The sequence below is a fragment of the Rhyacophila brunnea genome, unplaced genomic scaffold (assembly GCF_057557595.1).
Source record: "Rhyacophila brunnea isolate RB1 unplaced genomic scaffold, BYU_Rbru_1.0 scaffold_14, whole genome shotgun sequence".
Classification (NCBI taxonomy): domain Eukaryota; kingdom Metazoa; phylum Arthropoda; class Insecta; order Trichoptera; family Rhyacophilidae; genus Rhyacophila; species Rhyacophila brunnea.
This window is the reverse complement of record NW_028232796.1, coordinates 9710096-9733036: the sequence shown is the minus strand read 5'-3', so window position 1 is coordinate 9733036 and position 22941 is coordinate 9710096. Positions and strand designations below refer to the sequence as shown.

The window sequence follows — 22941 nt, the reverse complement described above, 5'->3', positions numbered from 1 at the left end:
AATATAATATTATTATTATTAGGTTAGGTTAGGTTAGGTTAGGTTAGGTTAGGTTTTGTAATTCTGAATTAAATTATTCAACTATATGTCCATTTTGAGGTTAGCTATCAAGTGTCAACAAACTATCACAAACATTCAATCGACCATTGCACGATTGATACTTTGAAAATACTTTTCAATAAAATTCTTCCGTTATCATATTATAGTTCTAGATTTTTTTGCGCATAGTAAATGGATATGAACGTCATTGTAGTTATTGATTGGTATATTTTTATATTATAATCAATGACATTTGACACATTTGTTTAGTTTGATTAGTTACAAACAATGACATTATTAATGGACGACGCACTCAATACAGTAGCTAGCAAGTAAATTCGGGCATTCGCATGTATAGGTAGACATTACGCAATTTCCAGTATACGATATCACGCATCGAGAATTTATAGCAATATGACCTTTATTGTAATGGCGTTACAGCCGTGTTTCTAATGTCAATGTTCATTTGAGCGAACCCGTTCGAACCGAACCATTCGGCAGACCCAACAAAAAGCATCAGGAATTTAAAGCAATATCACCTCTATTGTAATGGCGTTAGAACAGATTATGCCATTCGGCAAACCCGACAATAAAGTGAGTGTCATTTTTTTTCCACATGATTCGTCCATATTAATGTCATTGGTTACAAAAAACACCACCGGAGCGCGACATCTATTTTGACCATAGATAATATATGTACATTTTGACCAATGCATGAGCATTTGATACATTTAGTTTAGTTGCAAAAAATACCACCGTAGCGCTACTATCTAATTTGTCCAATACATGAAATAGGCAGAAAAATTACTGCCGAATTCACGCACTCTCCAGATATTTTGTCTAATTCATGAATAAGGCAACGGGCTTGTATTTTTCACGATTTAGGCAAAATTTTGCCCATTTCATGTAATATTCAATTTCGCACATTCGGCGTAACACATATAAATATTCAGTTTTACACTATAACTGTGACCAAAGTGTATTACAATAATCTTACCTTAAGGTTATGGTAGAACCAGACGGCACCAATCGTCGAGATGGCGAACCACAGGAAGAGTGTAAACGCTGACACTTGCGAGATCCTCAGTACATTAAGGAAGGTGGATAGGATCACAGCCAAAGCGTGGCAGAAAAGAATGGGCGTTAGACACCTATCCACGATGTCCCAAGGAATTTCCTGTGGAGTGTTAGGGGATTTGTTGAGCAGGGATCCACGTCTGGACATCCGCCTTTGCGGCTTCAGCGAAGCTCTCCGTGTGACGTCACCGGCAGGCATTTTGTAATCAGGTATTTTCACCGGGTTCAAATGGTGGCCTGTAAGAAAAACACTACATTATAATTATCGACGAATTTTATGCTTATGTGGTGGTAATATATTTGTTTTATATAATACTAATACCTAGTCTAACGCATTATATATCTTCTTCATTAATCTTGTCACGCCCCATCATTGGGGCAGAGGGCAAGTACAAGTTTGCGCCACTTCCCTCGGTCCATCGCCAATTGTCGAACCTCCCGCCATGCCAGACCTACAGTGCGTAATTCACTTTTGTAGCACCGCTGGAGGATGAGGGAAGGTCGACCACGGTGATGGAACCCTTGAGGCTGTACCACAAGGGTACGAAGTGTCTCACTCGCTGATGGTATTTGGAATACATGACCCAGCCACGTAAAGCGTCTCTTCGTGATTACCTCAATCACCAAGGGCTGCTGTGTCCGCTCAGAGACTCGAGTGTTTGTAACGCGGTCGTACCAATGTACCCCTAAGATTCGTTAGAGACATCGATTCTTTGAGACCTTTGAAGCTTAGTAATGTCTCACAGGCATACAGGAACACAGGTAGCACGCACGCGTTGAACTATTTTGTGATGATCAAATGTCGTTTGTTCATTATATTATCTACCCGTAAACAAATTATTCAAATATTCATAATTAAATATTTTATTTTATAATTTGTATTTTTCTTAAGTTACTATTGTTTTTTTTTTTTTTTTAATTTTTTCATGGTTTTAAAATCATGTATTTTGATATATTATAAAATGTTACACTCTAAAAACATTTTTATGTATTGAAATGCACAGAATGTCCACCAAAGAGATCAGTTCACATGTTACTTGGATGATGCTATAAATACTTTTCTCCCTAAAGAGATTTTCAATGATATACTTAATATTTTGGACGCGGAAGACGCACACGGCGCGTAATGACCAGGCGGCCGATCGATGTAATTAACGTGCATTTTAAAGGGTACAATTAAAATCTCATTATGTACTCAGCAGCGAATGCGTTAATCTCATGTTGTAAACGTCCTGAATTTTGATTTGTTGTGTCCACAATGTTTTGTTTTCTTAAATAAATAAAAAAATTACACTAGGCTGTAATGCCAATGATGATACTGGCACATGTACTGGAGTCAAGGAGCTTTGAAAGGTGATAGAAGTACTTTTCGTTGACCTATGAGAAGTTTTTCGATGGAATTAATAGGCTATAGACACTAAAGCCTTACTTGTGCAGGCTAAAAAAATCATAAAAAAATAATAAAGTTTTTTAATTTAACTTTAAAACATGAGAATAAAAAAAATGATATAATTTTAATTAATACGGTTCTTTGAAAAATTCTCGTTAAAACATAATTAAGAAATTTGCAGACCACTTCTTAGATTTCACTTGCAAGTTGGAGCAGTGTTATTATTATTTATCGTGTTTTTTCAAATCATGTCAATTTCTACAAAGAGTAAAGGTATTGCAGAATCTTCCAGACGCTCTATTCCAACTTTATTTTGCTTGTTAAGATATAACTCCGATAACATCTGAATCAATTCTGTATACAAGGCGGGTATATAAACTGCAGTTTAACACCTGCCGCGCGTACGCAATGCAACTGGTATTTTTTATGTCACTTTGATGTTTGGTTAACCTAAAAAAGATTCCGTCAAACAGGAACTATGTACACTCTATATCACGGTAGGTAACTATTATTATATTATAATAATATCGCACTTATTATAAATAAAGCCAAGTTTACTTCGTATGTATTACATTGTATAATATTTCACATTGTACAAAATTGCACTGCCTTTGCGATTTGTTAATCATATTTTGCATAATCAATGACATTTGACATCTTGTCGAGTAACGTGGTGGCGCTAATGTCGCGATGTGACTCGGTCTTTAAGGGGGACATGCTCAGCGTACGTCAAAATGGAGCTTTTATGCTATTTTCAAAGCATGATCCTGGACATTCCTTAATCGTTGTAGATAATCTATTTACATAATTTTAAAGCCTTATTATCCTTTATATTTATTTTAAACATTTGATGACTGCATAAAGTATTTTTAGTACATAAAATAGTATTCTTTTAAACCTCTCGCTCTGATGTTATAGAATATAGTCATATTTCAGTACGTCCATGTGAAGTGGTGTTAAGATTTTTTAAATTTATTAATTTTTAAAAGCATTTATAAAACCATTAGTAAAATTTATGTCGATATTATTATAGTGAAATATTTACGATAATTTTTTTTATTGATAATCTCTGTGATCCCAAATTTGACAAGAATTAGGCATTTTATTATTCAAAAAATGGGCAAGATTAACACATTTGAAGATAATTCTAAAAATACTAATTATAAGCTATGTCTTTGACCTTTCAAGTGTGATAAACATCCTACGAATAATGATTGCTTTATAATAATTATTGACCTAAGAATAAGGTAGTGTTTTTTTGAAATACGCCGTTTCTTTTGGCATTCCCTAGTGGTTAAGCTACAACATACGGCCGTAGCCATAAATTGACAAACTATACTTGAAGTAGGGAGTAAAATGATGTTAACGCGCGTGTTTGAAGTGTATCAAGTACAAATGTTTTTGATCGTTTAAGCTAGTCAAGTCAAGTTTATATGATTCAACAGAAAATTTAAAAACGTTGTATCTAAAAAGTTCTTTTTATCTTGTAATTATTTCTAAATACGTTCAGAAATTATATATTTTATCATAAAGTAAATCATAAACTAACAACATAATGATCAGGATAGTAGGCCACTAAGATACTTGAAAGATACGCAAGTCAATAGAGACATTAATCATATAAAATATTCAGTATTTTCCATTCGTAAATAATTAAGTACCCAAATAATAATGAAATTGTATTTTTTTTATATTACAAGGGCGTATTTTCCTGGTCAAATGTTGCTTTCAATTTTTTGTTTGAATATCACAAATATATTAGTGTTTGACAAATAAATATACAATTTCATTCATCTTTTTTTAGGTAAAACAATGAAATCGATAAATTTAATAAAGGACAAGTAATGCTATGTGTGACAGGATAGAATTGGGAAATTATTAAAATTTAATTAATAAGTTAGAATATTTGATTGAGCGGATGTAGTGACGATTGTCTTAGAGACATCACTATTGAAATGAAAACAAAAGCTTACAGCCCATTACAATGGGTGGTGCTCAGCCGTAGTGGTTTGGCGGGCGCGGCGCGGCGACGTCTTGCGTAACTCAAACGTATAACCGTGTGTGAAATGTTCGTAGACAGTGTCTTTTTTCGGGCATAATACATACGGTTATACGTTTGAGTTTCGCAAGACGCTGCCGCGCCGCACCCGCCAAACCACTACGGCTGAGCACTTAGACGAAACTGTAATTCGCAGAATGTAGTACTATAGATTAGACTTGGGAAGATTTTTGCAGGGAAATTGTTTGTTGGAATTTTCTTCAAGTGTCACTGTCCACGGCCTATATTATAATGTAGCATTTTTATGATAAAGTGAGTATTTAAATCTGTGTACGTACCTGTCATAACAAAAAAAAAAAATACAACGTTTTCGGTTTCCTGTAAATTAATGTGTGATTGATGTATGCATCATTGCGCACTACAAAAATAGCGCGTGTGTTATTTTACAACTTAATCGGCTAGCTGTCCAACTACACACTCTACGATACGATTGTGGAAAGCCGATTTTCGTCTGTAGTAACTGTGCGTATGTAAAACGTATATGTATTTTAATATGTTTAACCATATAGGCAAAAATTACTTTTATTTTCCCTTAATTCAAGCGGTCACTCTAAAAATTCGGACGATTTGGACATGAGAATAATAATACATTGATGAGCCGACGGCGCCCTTATGATAATGATAATACAATGAATTTTCCGACTAGTTTTCTTCTGAGTATGCTATCAATGCAATCCCTGTCCACGCGAAGAGTAATTGCTTTTTTTAAAGCATTTATTTTTCATTCTTCGTGGGTTCATTTACAATCCGTATATACTAGCAAAAATTAATTTTCATGTTCCCACCAATTTCACTCATAACTCTACGATCTTCACGATACCCCGTCGCAGGACGGATGTGATTTTCCATAATGCTGTGTATCGTACGATTAACTTATTTGATGGCACCATAAATGATAATTATTTTTTTTATTAACTATATATCATGTTTGTAGACGTGTTAAATAGGTTAGATTTATAATTCTATTTATAATTTTTCTTTAATATCTACATAAGCACATACTTTCTTTTCTACTTTCTTTTTAGTTTGGATGTTATTTGTAATTAAGTCATTTTTATAATTTGTATTTATTATGTATTATGGCGCATTGGCCAATCGCTGTAATGCCATAATACTCGTTTTTAAATAAATAAATAAAATAGCTAGGTACTGGAAATATATTGTACATAAACGCGCGGTCAACTCTTAAAGCTTTAATCAAGCCGCGGATTGAACTACATCAAAATACCATCATCTCCAAATTGGACATAATATGCTGCTATTTCCTGCGTTCTGTGGATGCGTCTTATCATCATAACTATCAAAGAACTGATAAGGTCAGCATGACATCTCCATTTCCAAGCCAGTCACGAGTATTGTATATGAAAAGCTCTCAATAGATCTCGATAATGACCACCTGTCAGTGGCAAATTACAAGTCTGGCAAAATGAATCAGCTATTGAAAATAGCTTTGTCTTGCTAACCGTCGGTTTAAAGCTCATAATATGAAATGAACTGCGCGTAACCAATCTAAACCTACTTTTAGTGCTATATATTTATTTATAAGATAAAATATGTTGATTTTATATGTAATATAATATGTATACTGCGTTATTTGATCTAATTTACCGTAACCTACAGATATTATAATAACACTCTTTTCGGGAGGAGGACTCAGTTGTAAATATAAACTTATATTATCAGTCTTAATGTATATATCTGTCTGAGATCATCATCATCATCATCAAAGAAAACATATATATTAATGTGTATGAGAGAGCGCGAAAAGAAGAAGACGTATTAAAATGATAAGGCAAGAGAAAGCAAACATGTAAACGAAAATTCTAAAATTTTAAAGAAAACAAATGAAAGAATACTCTCATAAGAATTTGACAGATCTCTACAGTGTATTACTAGCATATCGAGTAGGTATATATACAGTATTAAACGACATTATAATTAATTTGTGATAGATTCACGGAAAAAGTTGAAGAAGTATAGTGTCTGGTGATAGTCAATGAAAATTAATTTCTGTTTCAGAACTAAGCCACATCCAAGAATGTGAAAGGTGCTAATTTTTTATAATATAATTATAATAATATGGTTCATTCTGTTTTCATTATGTTCAATAAAGAAACACACTAAGTACACGTCTGTTAAAAATTGTTATTTTAAAATTAGAACACAATCAAAAAAGCTTTCGGTTTGACACGTTCGATCGATTGTCGCCTTTTTCAGTTTGGCTTTTGTAATTTACCTGTCAAAGAATGCTTTTCGGTTTGATGAATGGATTGCCGGCGGCTAAAGAACGCGCGTCTAACCTAAAACCTGATGAGCCCAAATAGATAAAAATGTGACGTCAACGATTATGTATCGCGTTTCCACATTCATAGAATAGCATGAATGGAAGGGGAGCTTTGTCGACTTAAGCTAGTACACTTTATCATATTTATTATAATATATAACTGAGACACTGAGAATTAAACGAACGTGTAAAAGATATATGTAACTACATAATTAGTAAAAAGCATAAGTCAAACACGATTAAAATATTATGTAACTAATTCAAATATACATAATTTGAAAACACTTCAGAGAAATATTAAAATACCTACTAGAAAAACACTTAATAAAAAATACGACGCTCACCAAGACTCAAACCCGAGTTCACTGGATTCGCGTTAATGTGCTCTACCAACTAAGCTATGTGAGTCCTATCTAATTACGAAGAAATGAACAAGCAGTTCATTTTAAATTGCGTTAATTTCGGCAGTCAGTTTACCGGACTAATTTTTAAAAAGAATTAACAGATTTTTGATAAGAATTAATTTCAGTACAAATTACCTTTCTATGGCATAAAAGTATGGACGGTAAACCAAGAGATGTTACGGAGAGTTGAAACTTTCGAAATGTGGCTGTATAGACGCATCTTCAAAATTCTTCAACGGTAAGCGTAGAAGAGAACGACGCCGCATTTCTTGGCTTGAGAACCTCCGTGATTGGTACGAGTGCAGCTCCATTTAACTATAAATACCGGGTAGCAGACGATAAATCTAAGATCGCCCTGATGGTGGCCGACCTCCGCTAGGGGATGGCACAATAAGTAGACAAATTACCGCTCGGCGAAATAATGAATAAATAACGTATCATCCGGTCTCAATGATAGTCTGCCATCTGTTATTAGAATAAATAAAGGTACAATTCGGTTATGAGGAATACAGCGGAAAACACATTTTGAAAATACCCGATATACTGGATTATTTGTTAGTTTGTGTTAGTTTAGGTTGGGTTAGGTTAGGTTAGGTTTGGTTAGGTTAACCTAACAAATAATTCAGTATATCGGCTTATTTTCAAAATGTGTTTTCCGCTGTATTCCTCATAACCGAACTGTACCTAAATAAATGTTCACGGTCATAATATTTATGTACAATTTTCATATAACTAACCTTGTTTTAAACCATAACTTTAATTTTGTTAGTAAAGACTGGTTAGTCAAAAATATAATTTTCGATATTGGAGGATTTATAAAAAAAGACCTAGCATGTCCATGGGAATTTATTGAATGGGAATACATATCTTCATAATGATATGAAAAGAGATAAATTTCTATGTTGAGGTTCGCGTCAGCTAGTGGAGAGAGTACTAGCGGCGATTTCTCGTTAAAGCAAAGTTATAGGCACATTATATGACGCCCACTTCGCTACAAGGTTTATTTTGTAAGATGTGGCCGCACACTAATATTGCCCGAATACGCAATGGCAACCACAGTAATGTTCACAAAGAGACTGCGATTAAAAATCCTGAAAATTAATATATATGTATTGTTCTAGTAATACCGAAACTGAAAAACGTAAAGAATTAGCGATTTTATAATACATATATTTATAAAGTGTATTGTTAGTTTTTTTTTTTTTTTTTTAAATTAAAATAGTTAAATAGAAATCCAAAAAATCCGCTAGTAAAACTCATTACACCCAATTTGATTCTTATTGAATACACTAGTATTGCATATAAATTTGTGTAAGATTCTTGCACCCGTGATATTATATATAATAATTTCAAAAACAAATTCACAAAATATATTTTCTAAATTGTGTCCATTTATCATGGAAAAATTTGAATTTAGAACATACTTAAATACTTTAGCTTTTGCTGTCTTTTGGAAAAAAAAATATTTTCGATTAATAAGGTTTAAATTATATAATGACAATAACAGACGATAAACTGTGCTGTATTTTATAATGAGCCGTTGCCCGGAATAACGTTGTATCCAACAATATTCTTGTTTTGAGAAAAATGGAAAAAATTAAACCAGTTATGTTTTGTTACATTTTATATTTTAAATACAATAAACATACAATTATTAAGAGTTTTAAATGTAAAGTGGCGAAGAAAGGCAATTAAATTTGGATTTATCACAAAAAACTATAGTAAATTAGTGGAAAAATGTTGTATATGAAAATTTCACATACAAAATTATTCCGCAAAATGTATTTTATTCATTCTGCTTCACTCAATAGTGCCTTAAAAAAGGCAGCATGCTCATCTAACATGAATTCACACATGTCATTTGAGGTTTTTGAGCTTATAATTATCTTCGTCTGCGTTCTGAACATAGCGTCCGACATTCGACTCTCAATACATGAGACGAGATGATGACTTTATCCATTGTGATTCAGTAACCTGAATGCTAATTGAACGTAGTTATGCAGAATGTAGCCAGTCCACAATAATGTCGAGCTGAGATAATGGCACTTTAGTAACAACATGATTATTTAAAATGTATGTAAAAATGTAAAATGTCAAATTGTAAATAGTATTGTATTTCAAGAATAATTTTTATGCGGCTTGGCTATGTTCAGCAGAATGTAGAGAAAACCTTCTCGCATCTGATCTACATCAAATCTCATTTTTTTTAATTTTTTTGTGGACTGGCTACTTTCTGCATAACTATGTCCAATTGAATATTCGTCTTGATATTAAAATTGAGAACACGTCCCGGATAAAATTTTTTTTGGCACAAACGCGACCTTGCAAAATAGAACTAGGAACGATTAAAAAAAATTGAAACGGTATTAAATTAAGTTACAATATAATATAGCACTACAATGCCAGCATTATTATCAAACAACATTTCCAATAACAATATGGATAAATCAATTGAATACAATCGAACGTAATAATTTTATTCATGAGATCAACAGAACTGTCAAATGGTATACAACATTATTCCACAAAACTGTTTCGACGGGTAAATTGCAGGCTTAGATAGCTTCCTAGCTTTGATATTTGTCCAGTTTAAAACATTAGATGTCCGTTATCTTCCTTTATTCAAGTGAATTATACCACGCTCCGTGATATTGACGGATGGCGACGCCATTTTGACAATAGCATAAATATAACGTTCTTCCACAAACCAATAACTGTAAAATGCTGCCACAAGCCTAAATATTTTTTCTTTGCTATACTACCTACCTTAAACGATGCATAAAAACATACCCAACATTATTCCATCAATACCTCAATATTGACAATTTTGTTGGATACAACATTATTCCGGGCAACGGCTCTTAATGTTATTGTTTTTCCTGAATTAAAATGTTGTAGACCTTTAATTTTAATCATTATTATACCAAACACAGACAATTGAGCAGTAGCGAAGGGTGGAGGTAGGCTGTTAAGATTCGCCATAAATAGTGGACATTACATTTTGTTAGTCATACGTATTTATTTTTATTGAACTAAGGCTACAATTTAGAGATGGTGTTGATTAGTTTTTAAAAATCAATTAAGCCCGCCTAAACCGAACCATAATACTTTGGGTATATTTTGGGCGATACGACAAAATTGTGTACACTTTTTTATTAATACTTATTTGTTTTTGTTGGACTAAGAATACATATTATTACACATATTGCTGGTTATTTTTTTAAAATTCATTAAGCCCTGCCTAAACCAAACTATAATAGATAAAACATATTATTATATATCTAAAGTTATGTATGATTTAATTGCATAATTTAAATATTTTATAGATAGACGGGAATTTTTTGACTATTATCTATTATGACTTGGTTTTCGCAGGGTTTAATTAAATTTTAAAAACAAATACGTATGACTGACAAAATTTAGTTAGCACTATTTATGGCGGATCTACAGCAACTACAACAGCCTACCTCCACCCTTTGCCACTGCAATTGAGTATATAAGATTCACTGGTACACAAGAGTATCTTAATTTTGATATAATGTCAGAATATCTTGTCAATTAAGTACATAAATCTAAGAGAACTGTTATCGAAATGTTATCAACAGAAAGTAAACACATCTATTTTTTGCTTTGAATTTTATTCAAAATATAAAGATTTTTTTTCTAGTATTGACAGGAATTATGCGATTTTTGTGAATTATGTTTTTAAATGGTTATACGTGTTATGGATTCAAGAATTTTACAAAGAGATAGATAATTGATAATACTAACATATTCAAATAATAATAATAACAATAATAATAAATGACCAAAATGCTATTTTAAAGTTTTATAAGGTAGACTGACATCTGATTTTTTTGGAATTGTTAGTATGAAAAAATAAACATATCTATGTATTAAAATTTGAACCTATTAAATCATTACAAAACCTAGTCACTGAATGTCCATTTTTTTTTTGTTATTTTATAATATAAATTTTAAAAAGTGCCACAAACTTTTGTTTATTTTAATACGTCTACAAAAATTTTCATAACAATTATTACAATTTCGACATACTTAATGAATATCGTGGTGAACACAATGTACCTATTAAATTATTGCTCGTGTGTTGTGGTTAGCGGTGTGCGATGCGCCTTTAACTTGTAAAATAAGGGAAGCGCGTCGTACCGGCCTTTTCTCAGTGCAGTAATTTTCCACTAGTGTAAAAAGCTTTTCTCTATGAAAGCGTTTATCACTTAGATCAGCGTTTCTTCTCAAATAATATAGTATCGGTTTTCAGTAAATATAATAATAAATTTAATCCTAATTTCGCATTTTAATTTACCACAATTTCGTTAGTAAGACCTGCTGTAGAGGTTTTTAAATTAAAACAATACTTTTATTTAATGATTTTTGATATGTATAAAACTTTAGGAAACAAAATAATTTTAACTCATCGCTCAATTTCGTTCTTATTTCCTGTAATAGCACCTGTGCACGTGCACGGAATTACTGTCGGCAATAGTGCTTATTTTAAACTATCGTGACAATAATTATTTACACGTAAAAGTGCTGACTGTCTCTCCAATCTCATTCTTCAAGAGTAAGCGAGACGCGATGTTTTCATTTTATGCTACTACTTGACAGGACGTATTGAAAATCGGTTAACCTCAAATGAGTAGTTCGTTTTTTTTACCGGCAGGTTCGCCATTATAAATAAATGCGCATAAAAAATCAGCACAATTCAGAAGCTTCCAAACTTGTTTGATTCATGCATGCAATCTTGCCAACTGCAGGATAACACATGTTTTCCTATACATTTTCTTACTGTGCACAGTAAATCTTTGCACGTGTAAACGGCGTATAAGTAAATCTGGCAAGTGTGTTCTTTTTATCTGATTTCCACAACCTACCTGTTTCCAAAAGTCATTCTTCGCCACTGATATAATATAATATGTACGACTGGACATTAATACTTAAATGCTTTATGATACGGAGTACTCACACATCTAAACATCTAACAGTATGTATATTTTATTAAATATAATTATCTCTTAAGAATGGCATCTGCATTTCCCTAATAACGTTTAGTAAAAAAAGGGGAAAAAAATGATGACAACCCAAAAACAAAATACAATTAACATTATTTAGTTATATAACTTAGTTTCACTTTCACTATATAGTTCGAAGTCATGTGTGCTATAAAAATTGGCTGCCCACTGCAAATATATACAGATATATATTCATTAACCAGCTGTTGGTGGGTATCTTATATTTGAAAAGCGCTGGCTAATGATTTTGGCTTTTAAATATGTCTCAATTTGAGAGCCGTTAATCTATAGTGAGAGTGATGGTACTCTCACCGTGGAAAGCGTGGGCTATGATGACGCAGTTGGTTTATATTTTTAATTTAAAACAAAACTAATACAAGCAAATAAAAACGTATTATTGCATTTTATTATTTAATAATATCTATTACATGAAAATGTTTAGTACGGCAGGTAAAGAAGAGTGAAATGGTTTTCTAAAATGAATTATAGTGTTTATTTTGATTGTTTTGATAAATATGAAAACAAAATATTATATTAATTAGTAACCGCAGGACCTTTAGCGCATTAGAATTAATTGCCCATTAGCTTAATTCTAGTCTAAGTGGTGCAGATATCATGTTCTATTTATATTAAATAGTTATTTTATATTGGATATAATATATTGGTATATTCCCTTAATCTGTAGAGATGGCAGTAGCGAGGGGTAGAAGTAGGCAGTTATACATAATTAGTACACACTAAGCTTTGTCAGTAATAATTATTAGTTTTCATTGAACTAATTATACAGATTGCATAAATGGTGCTGGTTAGTTTTTAAAATTCAATTAAACAATGCGTAACCCAAGCCATATTAGTATAGGTATGCTATGGGCGGTTCGAAAAAAATAGTGCACAATTTTTTAGTCATACTTATTTGTATTCGTTGAATTACGAATGCATACAGTGTTTCCAATCGTACTATAATTATAGTATTTGTACTTTAATTTTCGTCTACGTACTATGTACGATATAAAATAACTATAGTACGCCTAATTACATAATTTACAAAATTCGGAAAAAGTTTGCAATAGAATAGATAATAAATAGCCCTAAAGCTGCTCCGGAGAACTAAAATACCTAATGAGACGTCAATCACTTTCCATTTGAATTTTTGTCTAAAAAATCGAGACGGTAATCACATTAAATTTGAACTTTTGTCTAAAAAAACAAAAAGGTGACGTTATTAATTTACTTTACGCGCATTTTTTTGAAAAATAAATGCAGAAAAGTATTGGTCATTCAACGCGTATTATATGTTTTGCCGAAAAACTATAATTCCACTTTGGAAATATGGCAACGCTGAATGCATATTAAATGAGTGTTAGTTAGTTTTTATAGATCGACTAATATTTTTTTATTTTTTCACTATTATCCGTATGGCTTGATTTACGCATGGTTTAATTGAATTTTAGAAACTAACCAACACTATCTGCAAGTTTAATATTAGTTCAATGAAAACAAATAGGTATGACTGACAAAGCTTAGTGTGCACTATTTATGTCGAATCTTAACAGCCTAACTCTACTCTTCGACACTATGCTAAGGATCGTCGCACAGTACGACGGCTAGACGCAACCATACATTACAGGAAATAGCAGTCCAGATGTACTTTTCAGAGACTGCTCGGACATAAATATATTACTCGGAGGGATGGAGGTCACATTTATACCCGTTATTCGGCGGTGGGTCAAAATACTGCCGACAAGACTCCTACTGATAATGATTTATGGCTACATCTAGTCACTGTGATGTGCGACGAGCCTAAGTACGTAAGTTAGTAATAATTTAATTAAATTTTCATATTGATTGCGAAATGGTCTTATGGATGGCCGGAAAGACGTACGTAACATTACTTAGTTTTTCCTTATGACTATATTATAATGCTGTAATAATTAAAAAATCAGCTATATACGAGGGTAGTCCCAGAAGTACCCGACCTAACAAATAAAACACAAAAAATTGGCATTTTTTTATTTCTCTACGTAGTCTCCTTTTAGGTCGATACACCTTTTCTACCGATGTTCAATAGCTTTGATACCCTGTTTAAAGTGAGAATTATCGAGCTCCTCAAAATAGCCATCAACCGCCGACTCCACCTCTTCATTGTTGGCAAATCTTTCACCATCGAGCCATTTTTTCAAGCTTAGAAACTGAAAATAGTGCGAGGGTGCTAAATCTGGCGAATAGTGTGGGTGAGGAAGCAATTCTAACTTTAATTCATTGATTTTGGCCATCGCGATAACGGATGTGTGAACTGATGAATTGTCCTGATGAAACAAAACTATCTTTTTCGTCAAATGCAGTTGTTTTTTCTTGATTTCATCACTCAAACGGTGCAATAGGTTTGCATAATACACGCCGTTGATTGATTTTCCTTTCTGAAGATAATCAATGAAAATTCCCCACGCACATCCCAAAAAACTGACGCAATGACCTTGCCTGCAGATGGAACTGTCTTCGACTTCTTTGGAGCCGATTCTCCCCTTTCAGTCGATTATTTTGACTGTTCTCAGGTATAAAGTGATGGACCAATGTTTCATCCATGGTTATGAATAGACGCAAAAACTCTGCCTTATTGCTGTGAAAATTCGCCAAACACTCGATTGAAACATCCTCACGATGCTGTTTTTGTTCCATTGTGAGTAATCGCGGCACCCACCTTGCGCACAACTTTCTCATGTCCAAATTTTCAGTCAATATGTGATGTACAGCATTTTTTGAAATGCCTACCATGTCTACTAGCTCGTGCAATTTCAGTCGACGATCATCCAATACCATTTTGTGGATTTTCGTCACCATTTCTGGCATGGTCACCTCATTTGGTCGACCACTGCGATGTTCGTCTTGGCAGCTCGTACAGCCTCGTTTAAACTCACCCACCCAATATGTTACTGTTGTAAACAAAGGAGCAGACACTCCCAGAGTAGAATCTAGCTCCGCTTTGATATTAGTTGGACTGAAGCCTTTCAAATGAAAGTATTGTATCACATAGATTTGACCAATTTTTTTCCATGTTTACAAATTCACTGAGAGCGTTCACTGCTGATGGTTGACAAATAATTACTGAACAACGTAGCGTCGTCAAACTTTAAACTTAGGCTTTATAAGGTTGGTACTTTCTATCATGGTCACTATTTTTAAACAACAACTGCTATCTATATGTCAGGTCGGGTACTTCTGGGACTACTGGTACATCCATTATAGTTTAATCTGAGATAATCTTAGATAACCTGTTTTGTCGTTGGTTAATGATAAATATATAAATATCAGTTAGTTGACGTTATCGACTTTAGAACTTGCTTTCAATTTTAACAACATTTTACCAGTGTAATCAGTTTGAACTAAAACTTGGCGAAGGCCAAAAAAATACAGTAGTAGTTCGTAAATAAAATAATTCGTAACGAATGTAAAATTAAAGAAAATTAGCTAATTGGATTTATAACAAATAACTATAATACATAATGTGTTATTATTTTTGGTTTTCATATATTTTATAAATAATATGATTGTTAATATAGGTCATAAAAAAGTATGTGAAATGGCTTTATAAATTATAATTCAATGCTATTGCCGAATGAAGATCTCTTCTACTGATTTCAGATGCCATAAATATATTTGCTACAAGTGTCATAAACATGTTAAAAAACTAGATTTATTAAGATACTTATTCTCGCAATAAAAACACTTTTTGTTATAACGTTTTATCTAGCGAAGCAAATTGCCATATTCAGGACATGAACGATAAATTATTGTTGTGAAGGATTGATATTAAATCTATATTTAGTGTAGTAATGTAATAAAATGTTTTTTTATTTTTATTTCATTAAAAACAGCCTACAGTACGACCAGCTAAAGGTACTGAGTAGTCAAACTTCAATAAATAATTAGCTATACACTGCTGGTACACATGGGCCATGGCGAAGACTGCCCAGTGGAAGACGGTAAGAAAAAGGAAAAGCTCGTTATTCAACTTATAACGGGATCTAAATATCCACAGTTAATTACAGTGAAATCGCGATTTTACGTTATTGAAGTGACTGATGAGAACAATGTAAATAGTGGAAAAATTTAAATGTATTAAAAATTAAAATTTTGTATTTATTAAAAAAATATTTGCATTGTTTTTTTAACATATTTTTACTCTTTCAATACTAGTTAATTGTATTGTAAGTTATTGATTGAAAGATTTGATTTTTTTTGGACATTAAATTAAAACGGATGTAAGCAAAAGAACACACAGCACACATATAGATCCATTATAAGCAACGCATCCCGCACCACACTCAGTCTTAATTAGGGATTCCAATCCCAGGATCCCGAGCTATTTTCGATGCCTATGAATCCCGGGATTGATAAACATAATCCCGAAACTTTCGGGATTGATTTTTTTTATCAATTTTTATGGAAAATAAAATAAAAACGAAAATATAACAGAAAAAATACTTTTAGTAACAAATAACTACGTTAGAAATAAACTGAGTTTGAATGAAGTTTAATTTATACCCATGGCCGATTCATTTTATTTTTTTCACATAAATTATTAAAAATGAGAAAGATTGAAAAAAAACAATGCTTCGCACTATTAACAAAGTAATTCCACCATGATCTCATTCTCATACGTTTTACGGAAGTTTTATATTTGGCTGACTAATTAGATTTATGAAGGCCATGATTTGCTTTACTATTTTAAATGTCTAGTCTTTACTATCGGAAACAGCAATCTCATATTAAATTAACATTATTATATATATTACAATATTATTTACTCCATTAAACTTATGTATTTCCAAGATTGAACGTATGCAGTATTAACAATAAATGTCTTAAATAGTATAAATTATACTAAATTTATTTTTGACCGATTTTATCAATGTTATTTGTAAATATAAAAATTTTATATTAACAATGGAAAAAATGCCAATCCCGGGACCAGTCCCGGGTGCCCGGGATTGTCAAATTGTAATCCCGAAATCCCGGGATCAGAATTATGGCTCGGGATTGGATTCACTAGTCTTAATTGAGCGTATTATACAATATAAGTTTGATTGTGAAACATCAGTAGTTTTTACGCCTAACAATGCATCAGGAGCAGCTATCTAAGACAAAGGTCGCCACGTACTCATGTGTGCTTTGACTTATTATTATTATAAAAGTGCCCACGAGAGCGAGGAGCACAGTGAACTTATGAAAATCAAAAGAATGATTCTAGTTACAAAAATAAACTTAAAAATGTATGGAAATACAAAAACTAAGTGAAAGGATGCGATGATTCAATATGCGATAAGACCACGCAAAACTTAAGAGCATATTTCAGTCAAACGGCAAATAATTTTCACCAATAGGCGGGACGTAATTTCGCATACGTTGCCAGTCGGAGAGCGATAGTCGATCTGTGAGCACGTCAATTTGTTTTGTGATGGCGTAGGAGGAATTAATTCATAAATCGTGTAAAGATGATTAATAAACGTTACGTATTTGCTCGAAAAACAAAACATGTAAATGAATATATTATTATTATTATTACTTAAATAACAATAAACTTAACATTAAATGGACGCATGTTGAATTTTTATATCAAATTATGTTTTGTTCGTCACGCGTTGTTTGCACAATCTGTGCGTCGCTTAGTGACGATCGTTTTAGACCATGCCTCAGCTGAAGTATTATAGCCTTAAGGTGACGCATCAGTGAAACGCCAAATAATTTTCAACTGTAGGCGCGACAAAATTTTGGACTCGCTGCCATTCAGTGAGAGAATGTCGAGACAGAAACACGTCACTTTGCTGCGTGATGGCGACGGGTCAATTAATTCTAAAATCGTGTAAAGATGACTAAAAACGTTACCCATTTACTTTAAAAAGAAAACATGTCAATGAATATATTATTATTGTTACTAATAGAACAATAAACAGAACATAAAATGGACGTATGTTGGATTTATATGACAAATAATATTTCGTTTGACAGGCGTCATTTGCACCCGCGACCCGTAATCCGCGCATCGCCTAGCAACGATCTTTTTAGACCGTGCCTCACTAATGCATGGCCTTAACAAAATTGGGCTTTGGGATGACCTCGCCTAAAGCACCACGAGTTCGAGCTTCAGGTGAAAAATGTGTACAAACTCAAATGCGTCCACAAAAATAAATAATGGGGTCACCTAGAATTGTATAAGTAGTATTGTTATGTGTTATGGTGTTACATAGTTGGAATAGACTTGCTGTAGGGTTAAAATGAGAGACCATTGGTTATGCCGCAATAAATGAAAACCCCATAACGAAGCACCTACCTGCATAGAGTGAGCAGAGGGATGAGTTCAACTGATGAAGATAATTAATATCGAAATTTCACAAAACGGTAAATAACAAAATCGTTCCGCAATGGTAATAATGTGTGGGTGCCCGATACTCATTACAATTTATTTTCAAATTAAACTTGTACATTATTTTGAGTTGTATTAGTATTATTACGTCATGGTTACAGCATATAGTGATGGAGTTTGATGCTTGTCCGTTTGCGCTGTACGTATCATTCATTTTAATAAACAGTTTAATATTACAGATCACGATTAAAGTCTTTCCATGCGCTGGATGCCAGAACCCGTTCTGTAAATAACTTTTGACATCGTTTTATTTTTCACTCCGATCTAAATGAAACATGTAAATAAATCATCGTGCATAATATTACATATATTCGAGATGTATTACGAATTTAATACAGGGTATCTGTAAACAATATTTGTGTTTATTTGATATATCACGGAGTTACTGCCAAAAGTTGGTAAGTCTCGAAATCATATTATGTAATAATTGCAATTTGAAGTTTGACATGCATTCTAAAATCAGGCATAATGCTATTTTTTGTGCATGTTCTATTTATTATATCGGATGGGCTTGAATTTTGTTTCTAGCATATTTATATTATATTTATTGAGCATACATAATTTTGAAAAACACTTCTATTCTAGAAAATATATTATAACCAATAGAAAAAATCTTTTTGAAAAAAGTAAGACACACAGGAATCGAACCTGCATCTCTTGGGTTTACACCCCGTCCGCGCATTATCCACTATGCTACGAGGTGACATACTAATTACTACAAATTTCAACTATTGGCCTTTTAATACCTGCTCATCAGTGCTCCTCTAAAATTATGTATGTTCAATAATTAGAATAGTGCATTCTTAAATCTTGTGAATTATTCGTTAATAAAAGAAATAGTTAGAATATAATTAAAAAATATATTTCTATATACAGATACATAATTTGTTGTTAACTCTAATTACTTAAATTATCGACTTAACAACTTTTAGCAGCAACCCCAATGATTACCAATTGATCATAATGAAAAAAAAAAATTATTGTAACTGGAAAAAGTCTGAAGTCATAATCTCATTATTAGGGAGGTAAGTGGTAAAAAATGTGACATGGAATTTATTCACATACGGTCGAAGGCAAAATATATTTAATATAAGAATTGAATATAAAAAAAAAATTTACTACCTGGTAAATAAGGGGCATTTATATATCACTTCTGCAAGAAGACACCAAAACTTGGTGGGATTATAGTATATTATAATTTATTTCACCAAACCCACTGATAAAAGTTCACTTAGGTACATAGCCAATGACGAAATAGTTGTTCGCATCGCGGGCTTGGGTGCCTCCCTCACTATTTTTGAGTACATTTGAATTCTATAAAATTAATTAAGCCGTAATTTAGTTACGTTATCCCATTATTTATCATAATGCAATAGTTTATAAGATTCATCGAAGAATAATTGTAATGATGGTATCATTATTATTATATCTTACATAAATCATTCTGGATGATCTATTCTTGTGATTTCTCAACGTTTTTATATTCCTTCAAAAAATTATGGAATGTTTTATTATAGAAAATATGAAGAATACAATTTCTTTATAATGAAGTAACCGTATAAAACTTTAATGTTTTGACTTGAGTTGTCCTTTTAAATATACTTAATCAAACTTTCAATCAACACAAATAAATATAAACATTTTTTAGTATTTAAAACAATTTTTTCAGGTAATATAAAATTGTTTATATATAACTGTTAAGTCGATTACTGGAATTAGTCACGAGTACACTTTTATTCATTTTATCTTCAAAGTCACATTTCCCACCAAAGATAGTATAAGAAAGTGCCAGAAGAATTATTATTTTATCTTACGATAGTACAAATTTAATCAATAATTAAAATGTAAACATTTTAACTGAAAATTTCACTTAAATACTGAAAACAGGCTATAATAATTGAGAAACATACAGTGAAAGCCTAGAAGCTTCATATGATTATGAATTCTCCGCGAAACCGCGATAGCTTGTAAAATTACTCCGCGGGTTTAATTGAGTTATACAAAGTTGTGACGTGTCAGTTAGTTTATAAACGCCCTGTATATTATTCACGAGTGAGAGATCCAGCGATCAAAAATACTCTCGGAAAATCTTCAAATAGACTTCGCGATGCATTGCCACATTAAATGGACGAAGAAGTGTTCGAATGACTAACTTATGCGAATATACTCTCATTTTTCATCGTCCAATATTCAGAATTTATTGGATATATTCACATCTGTGTGATGATTTTGTCGTGTGAATTAAGGCTTTATGAGTTTACTACCTGGTATAATGGAAATATAATAGCCTTTTGCATGAGTAAAGATCTAAGAACGCGTGAAGAAATTTGAAGAATGGTCAACACGTGCGTGTTTCGTGTATGGTTGTGAGACATGGCATCTTAACAAGCTTCAAAGTTCAAATCTTAGGGGTACATTGGTACAACCACATTACAAACACTCAAGTTCGTGAGCGGACACGGTAGCCCTCGGTGATTGAAATAATGAAATACATAATTAAACGCTTCACGTGGTTGGGAAATGTATTCCAGATGCTGCCAGAGAGTCGACATTCCTTACCCTTGTGGCACGATCTCAAGGGTTCCGACGCTGCAGGTCTTGCATGTCAAGAGGCGTGAGACTTTGCGATGGGTCGAGGGTAGCAGCGTGACCTTGTGCTTTTCCTATTCTTCAATATTAGAGCGTGACAGAGTAAAGAGGCATACTTATTATACCCTAGGCCATACAAAAAAAAACGCGTGGCCCAGGGCATTCTGAATTTTATAGACCCTCTTTAAAATTTAAAGCTATAAGGAAGAAAATTAATAATATCTATTTGGATGAAACAAATATTTACGAATTCGTATCAACAAATAATAATGTATTAATTGCTTCGGAATAATCGAACGTGTTTGCAATATTGTCAGTCTATTTAAATGGTTTTAACTAGGGATTCCAATCCCGGGATCCCGGGATCCCGAGCTATTTTCGATACCTATGAATCCCGGGATTGATAAACATTATCCCGGGATTTCGGGATTGATTTTTTTATCAATTTTTATGGAAAATAAAATAAAAGCGAAAATAAAACGGAAAAAATACTTTTAATAAAAAATAACTACATTAGAAATAAACTGAGTTTGAATGAAGTTTGATTTATACCCATGTGTAGGTTGCCGATTCATTTTATTTTTTCACATGAATTATTAAAATGAGAAAGATTGGAAAAAAACAATGCTTCGCACTTTTAACAAAGTAATTCTACCATGATACTCGTATCATACGTTTTACGGCAGTTTCATATTTGGCTGGCTAATTAGATTTATGATGCGGAAAGGCCATACGTACACCATGATTATTTGCTTTACTATTTTAAATCTCGCTAATCCATTCATTTTGTCTTTACTATCAGAAACAGCAATCTCATATTCAATTCTCATTATTATTTATATTACAATATTATTTACTCCATTAAACTTGTGTATTTCCAAGATTGAACGTATACAATATTAACAATAAATGTCTTCAATAGTATAAATTATACTAGATTTCTTTTTGATCGATTTTATCAATGTTATTTGTGAATTTAATATTTTTATATTTACAATGGAAAAAAAATGTCAATCCCGGGACCAGTCCCGGGATCCCGGGATTGTCAAATTGTAATCCCGAAATCCCGGGATCAGAATTTTGGCTCGGGATTGGATTCCCTAGTTTTGACTGATTTTAGTTCGTAGAAAGTTTTTATTCCTTTTCAGTAGGTACTTATTATACTACACCAACAGGTTGATAAGTTCGAAGTTGAATTAATAGATGACATTGTGTGTTTATATAAATTATAAAATTGAAGCCCCCAAAGTCCCTTACAATCGTGAGGACCGGGAAATTACCCAACCTATCCTCTCTGATATAGTAATACCTATATACATTTTATTCAAATTAAAATGTTATAATTTTGACGTTTAATTATCTTTCTTTTGTTTTATATGTGGCGAACGTGTGCATTCCACTGAAGTCAAATCGTAGTTTAAAAATGTTTTGAAGTAACAAAACAAATGCTGTCGATTGATCGAATACAAGTTCATTGCTGACCAAGTTGTGTAAATTGACTTCAAAGGTAAACATTATACGTTTGTAAATTCTACACAGTTATTTTCAATATTCTATAAATAAGATTATTACTATCAAATAATTAATTATCCATTACCAGAAGAAACATGATTAAGTCTAGATTTTTTTTAGTATTTTAAAAAGAACA

General features: G+C 32.4%; 1 protein-coding gene across 2 annotated transcripts in view; it reads right to left on the bottom strand.

The window, feature by feature from the left end:
- The window catches only part of LOC147075589 (D-beta-hydroxybutyrate dehydrogenase, mitochondrial), a 247599-nt gene that overhangs the window by 221129 nt on the left and 3529 nt on the right, over window positions 1-22941 (bottom strand). For both annotated transcript variants that reach the window (XM_085941907.1, XM_085941906.1), the window contains exon 2: window positions 1037-1353. In XM_085941907.1, the coding sequence (XP_085798033.1) occupies window positions 1037-1315 (279 nt within the window). In that variant the 5' untranslated portion in view covers window positions 1316-1353. The remainder of the gene's footprint in view (window positions 1-1036; window positions 1354-22941) is intronic.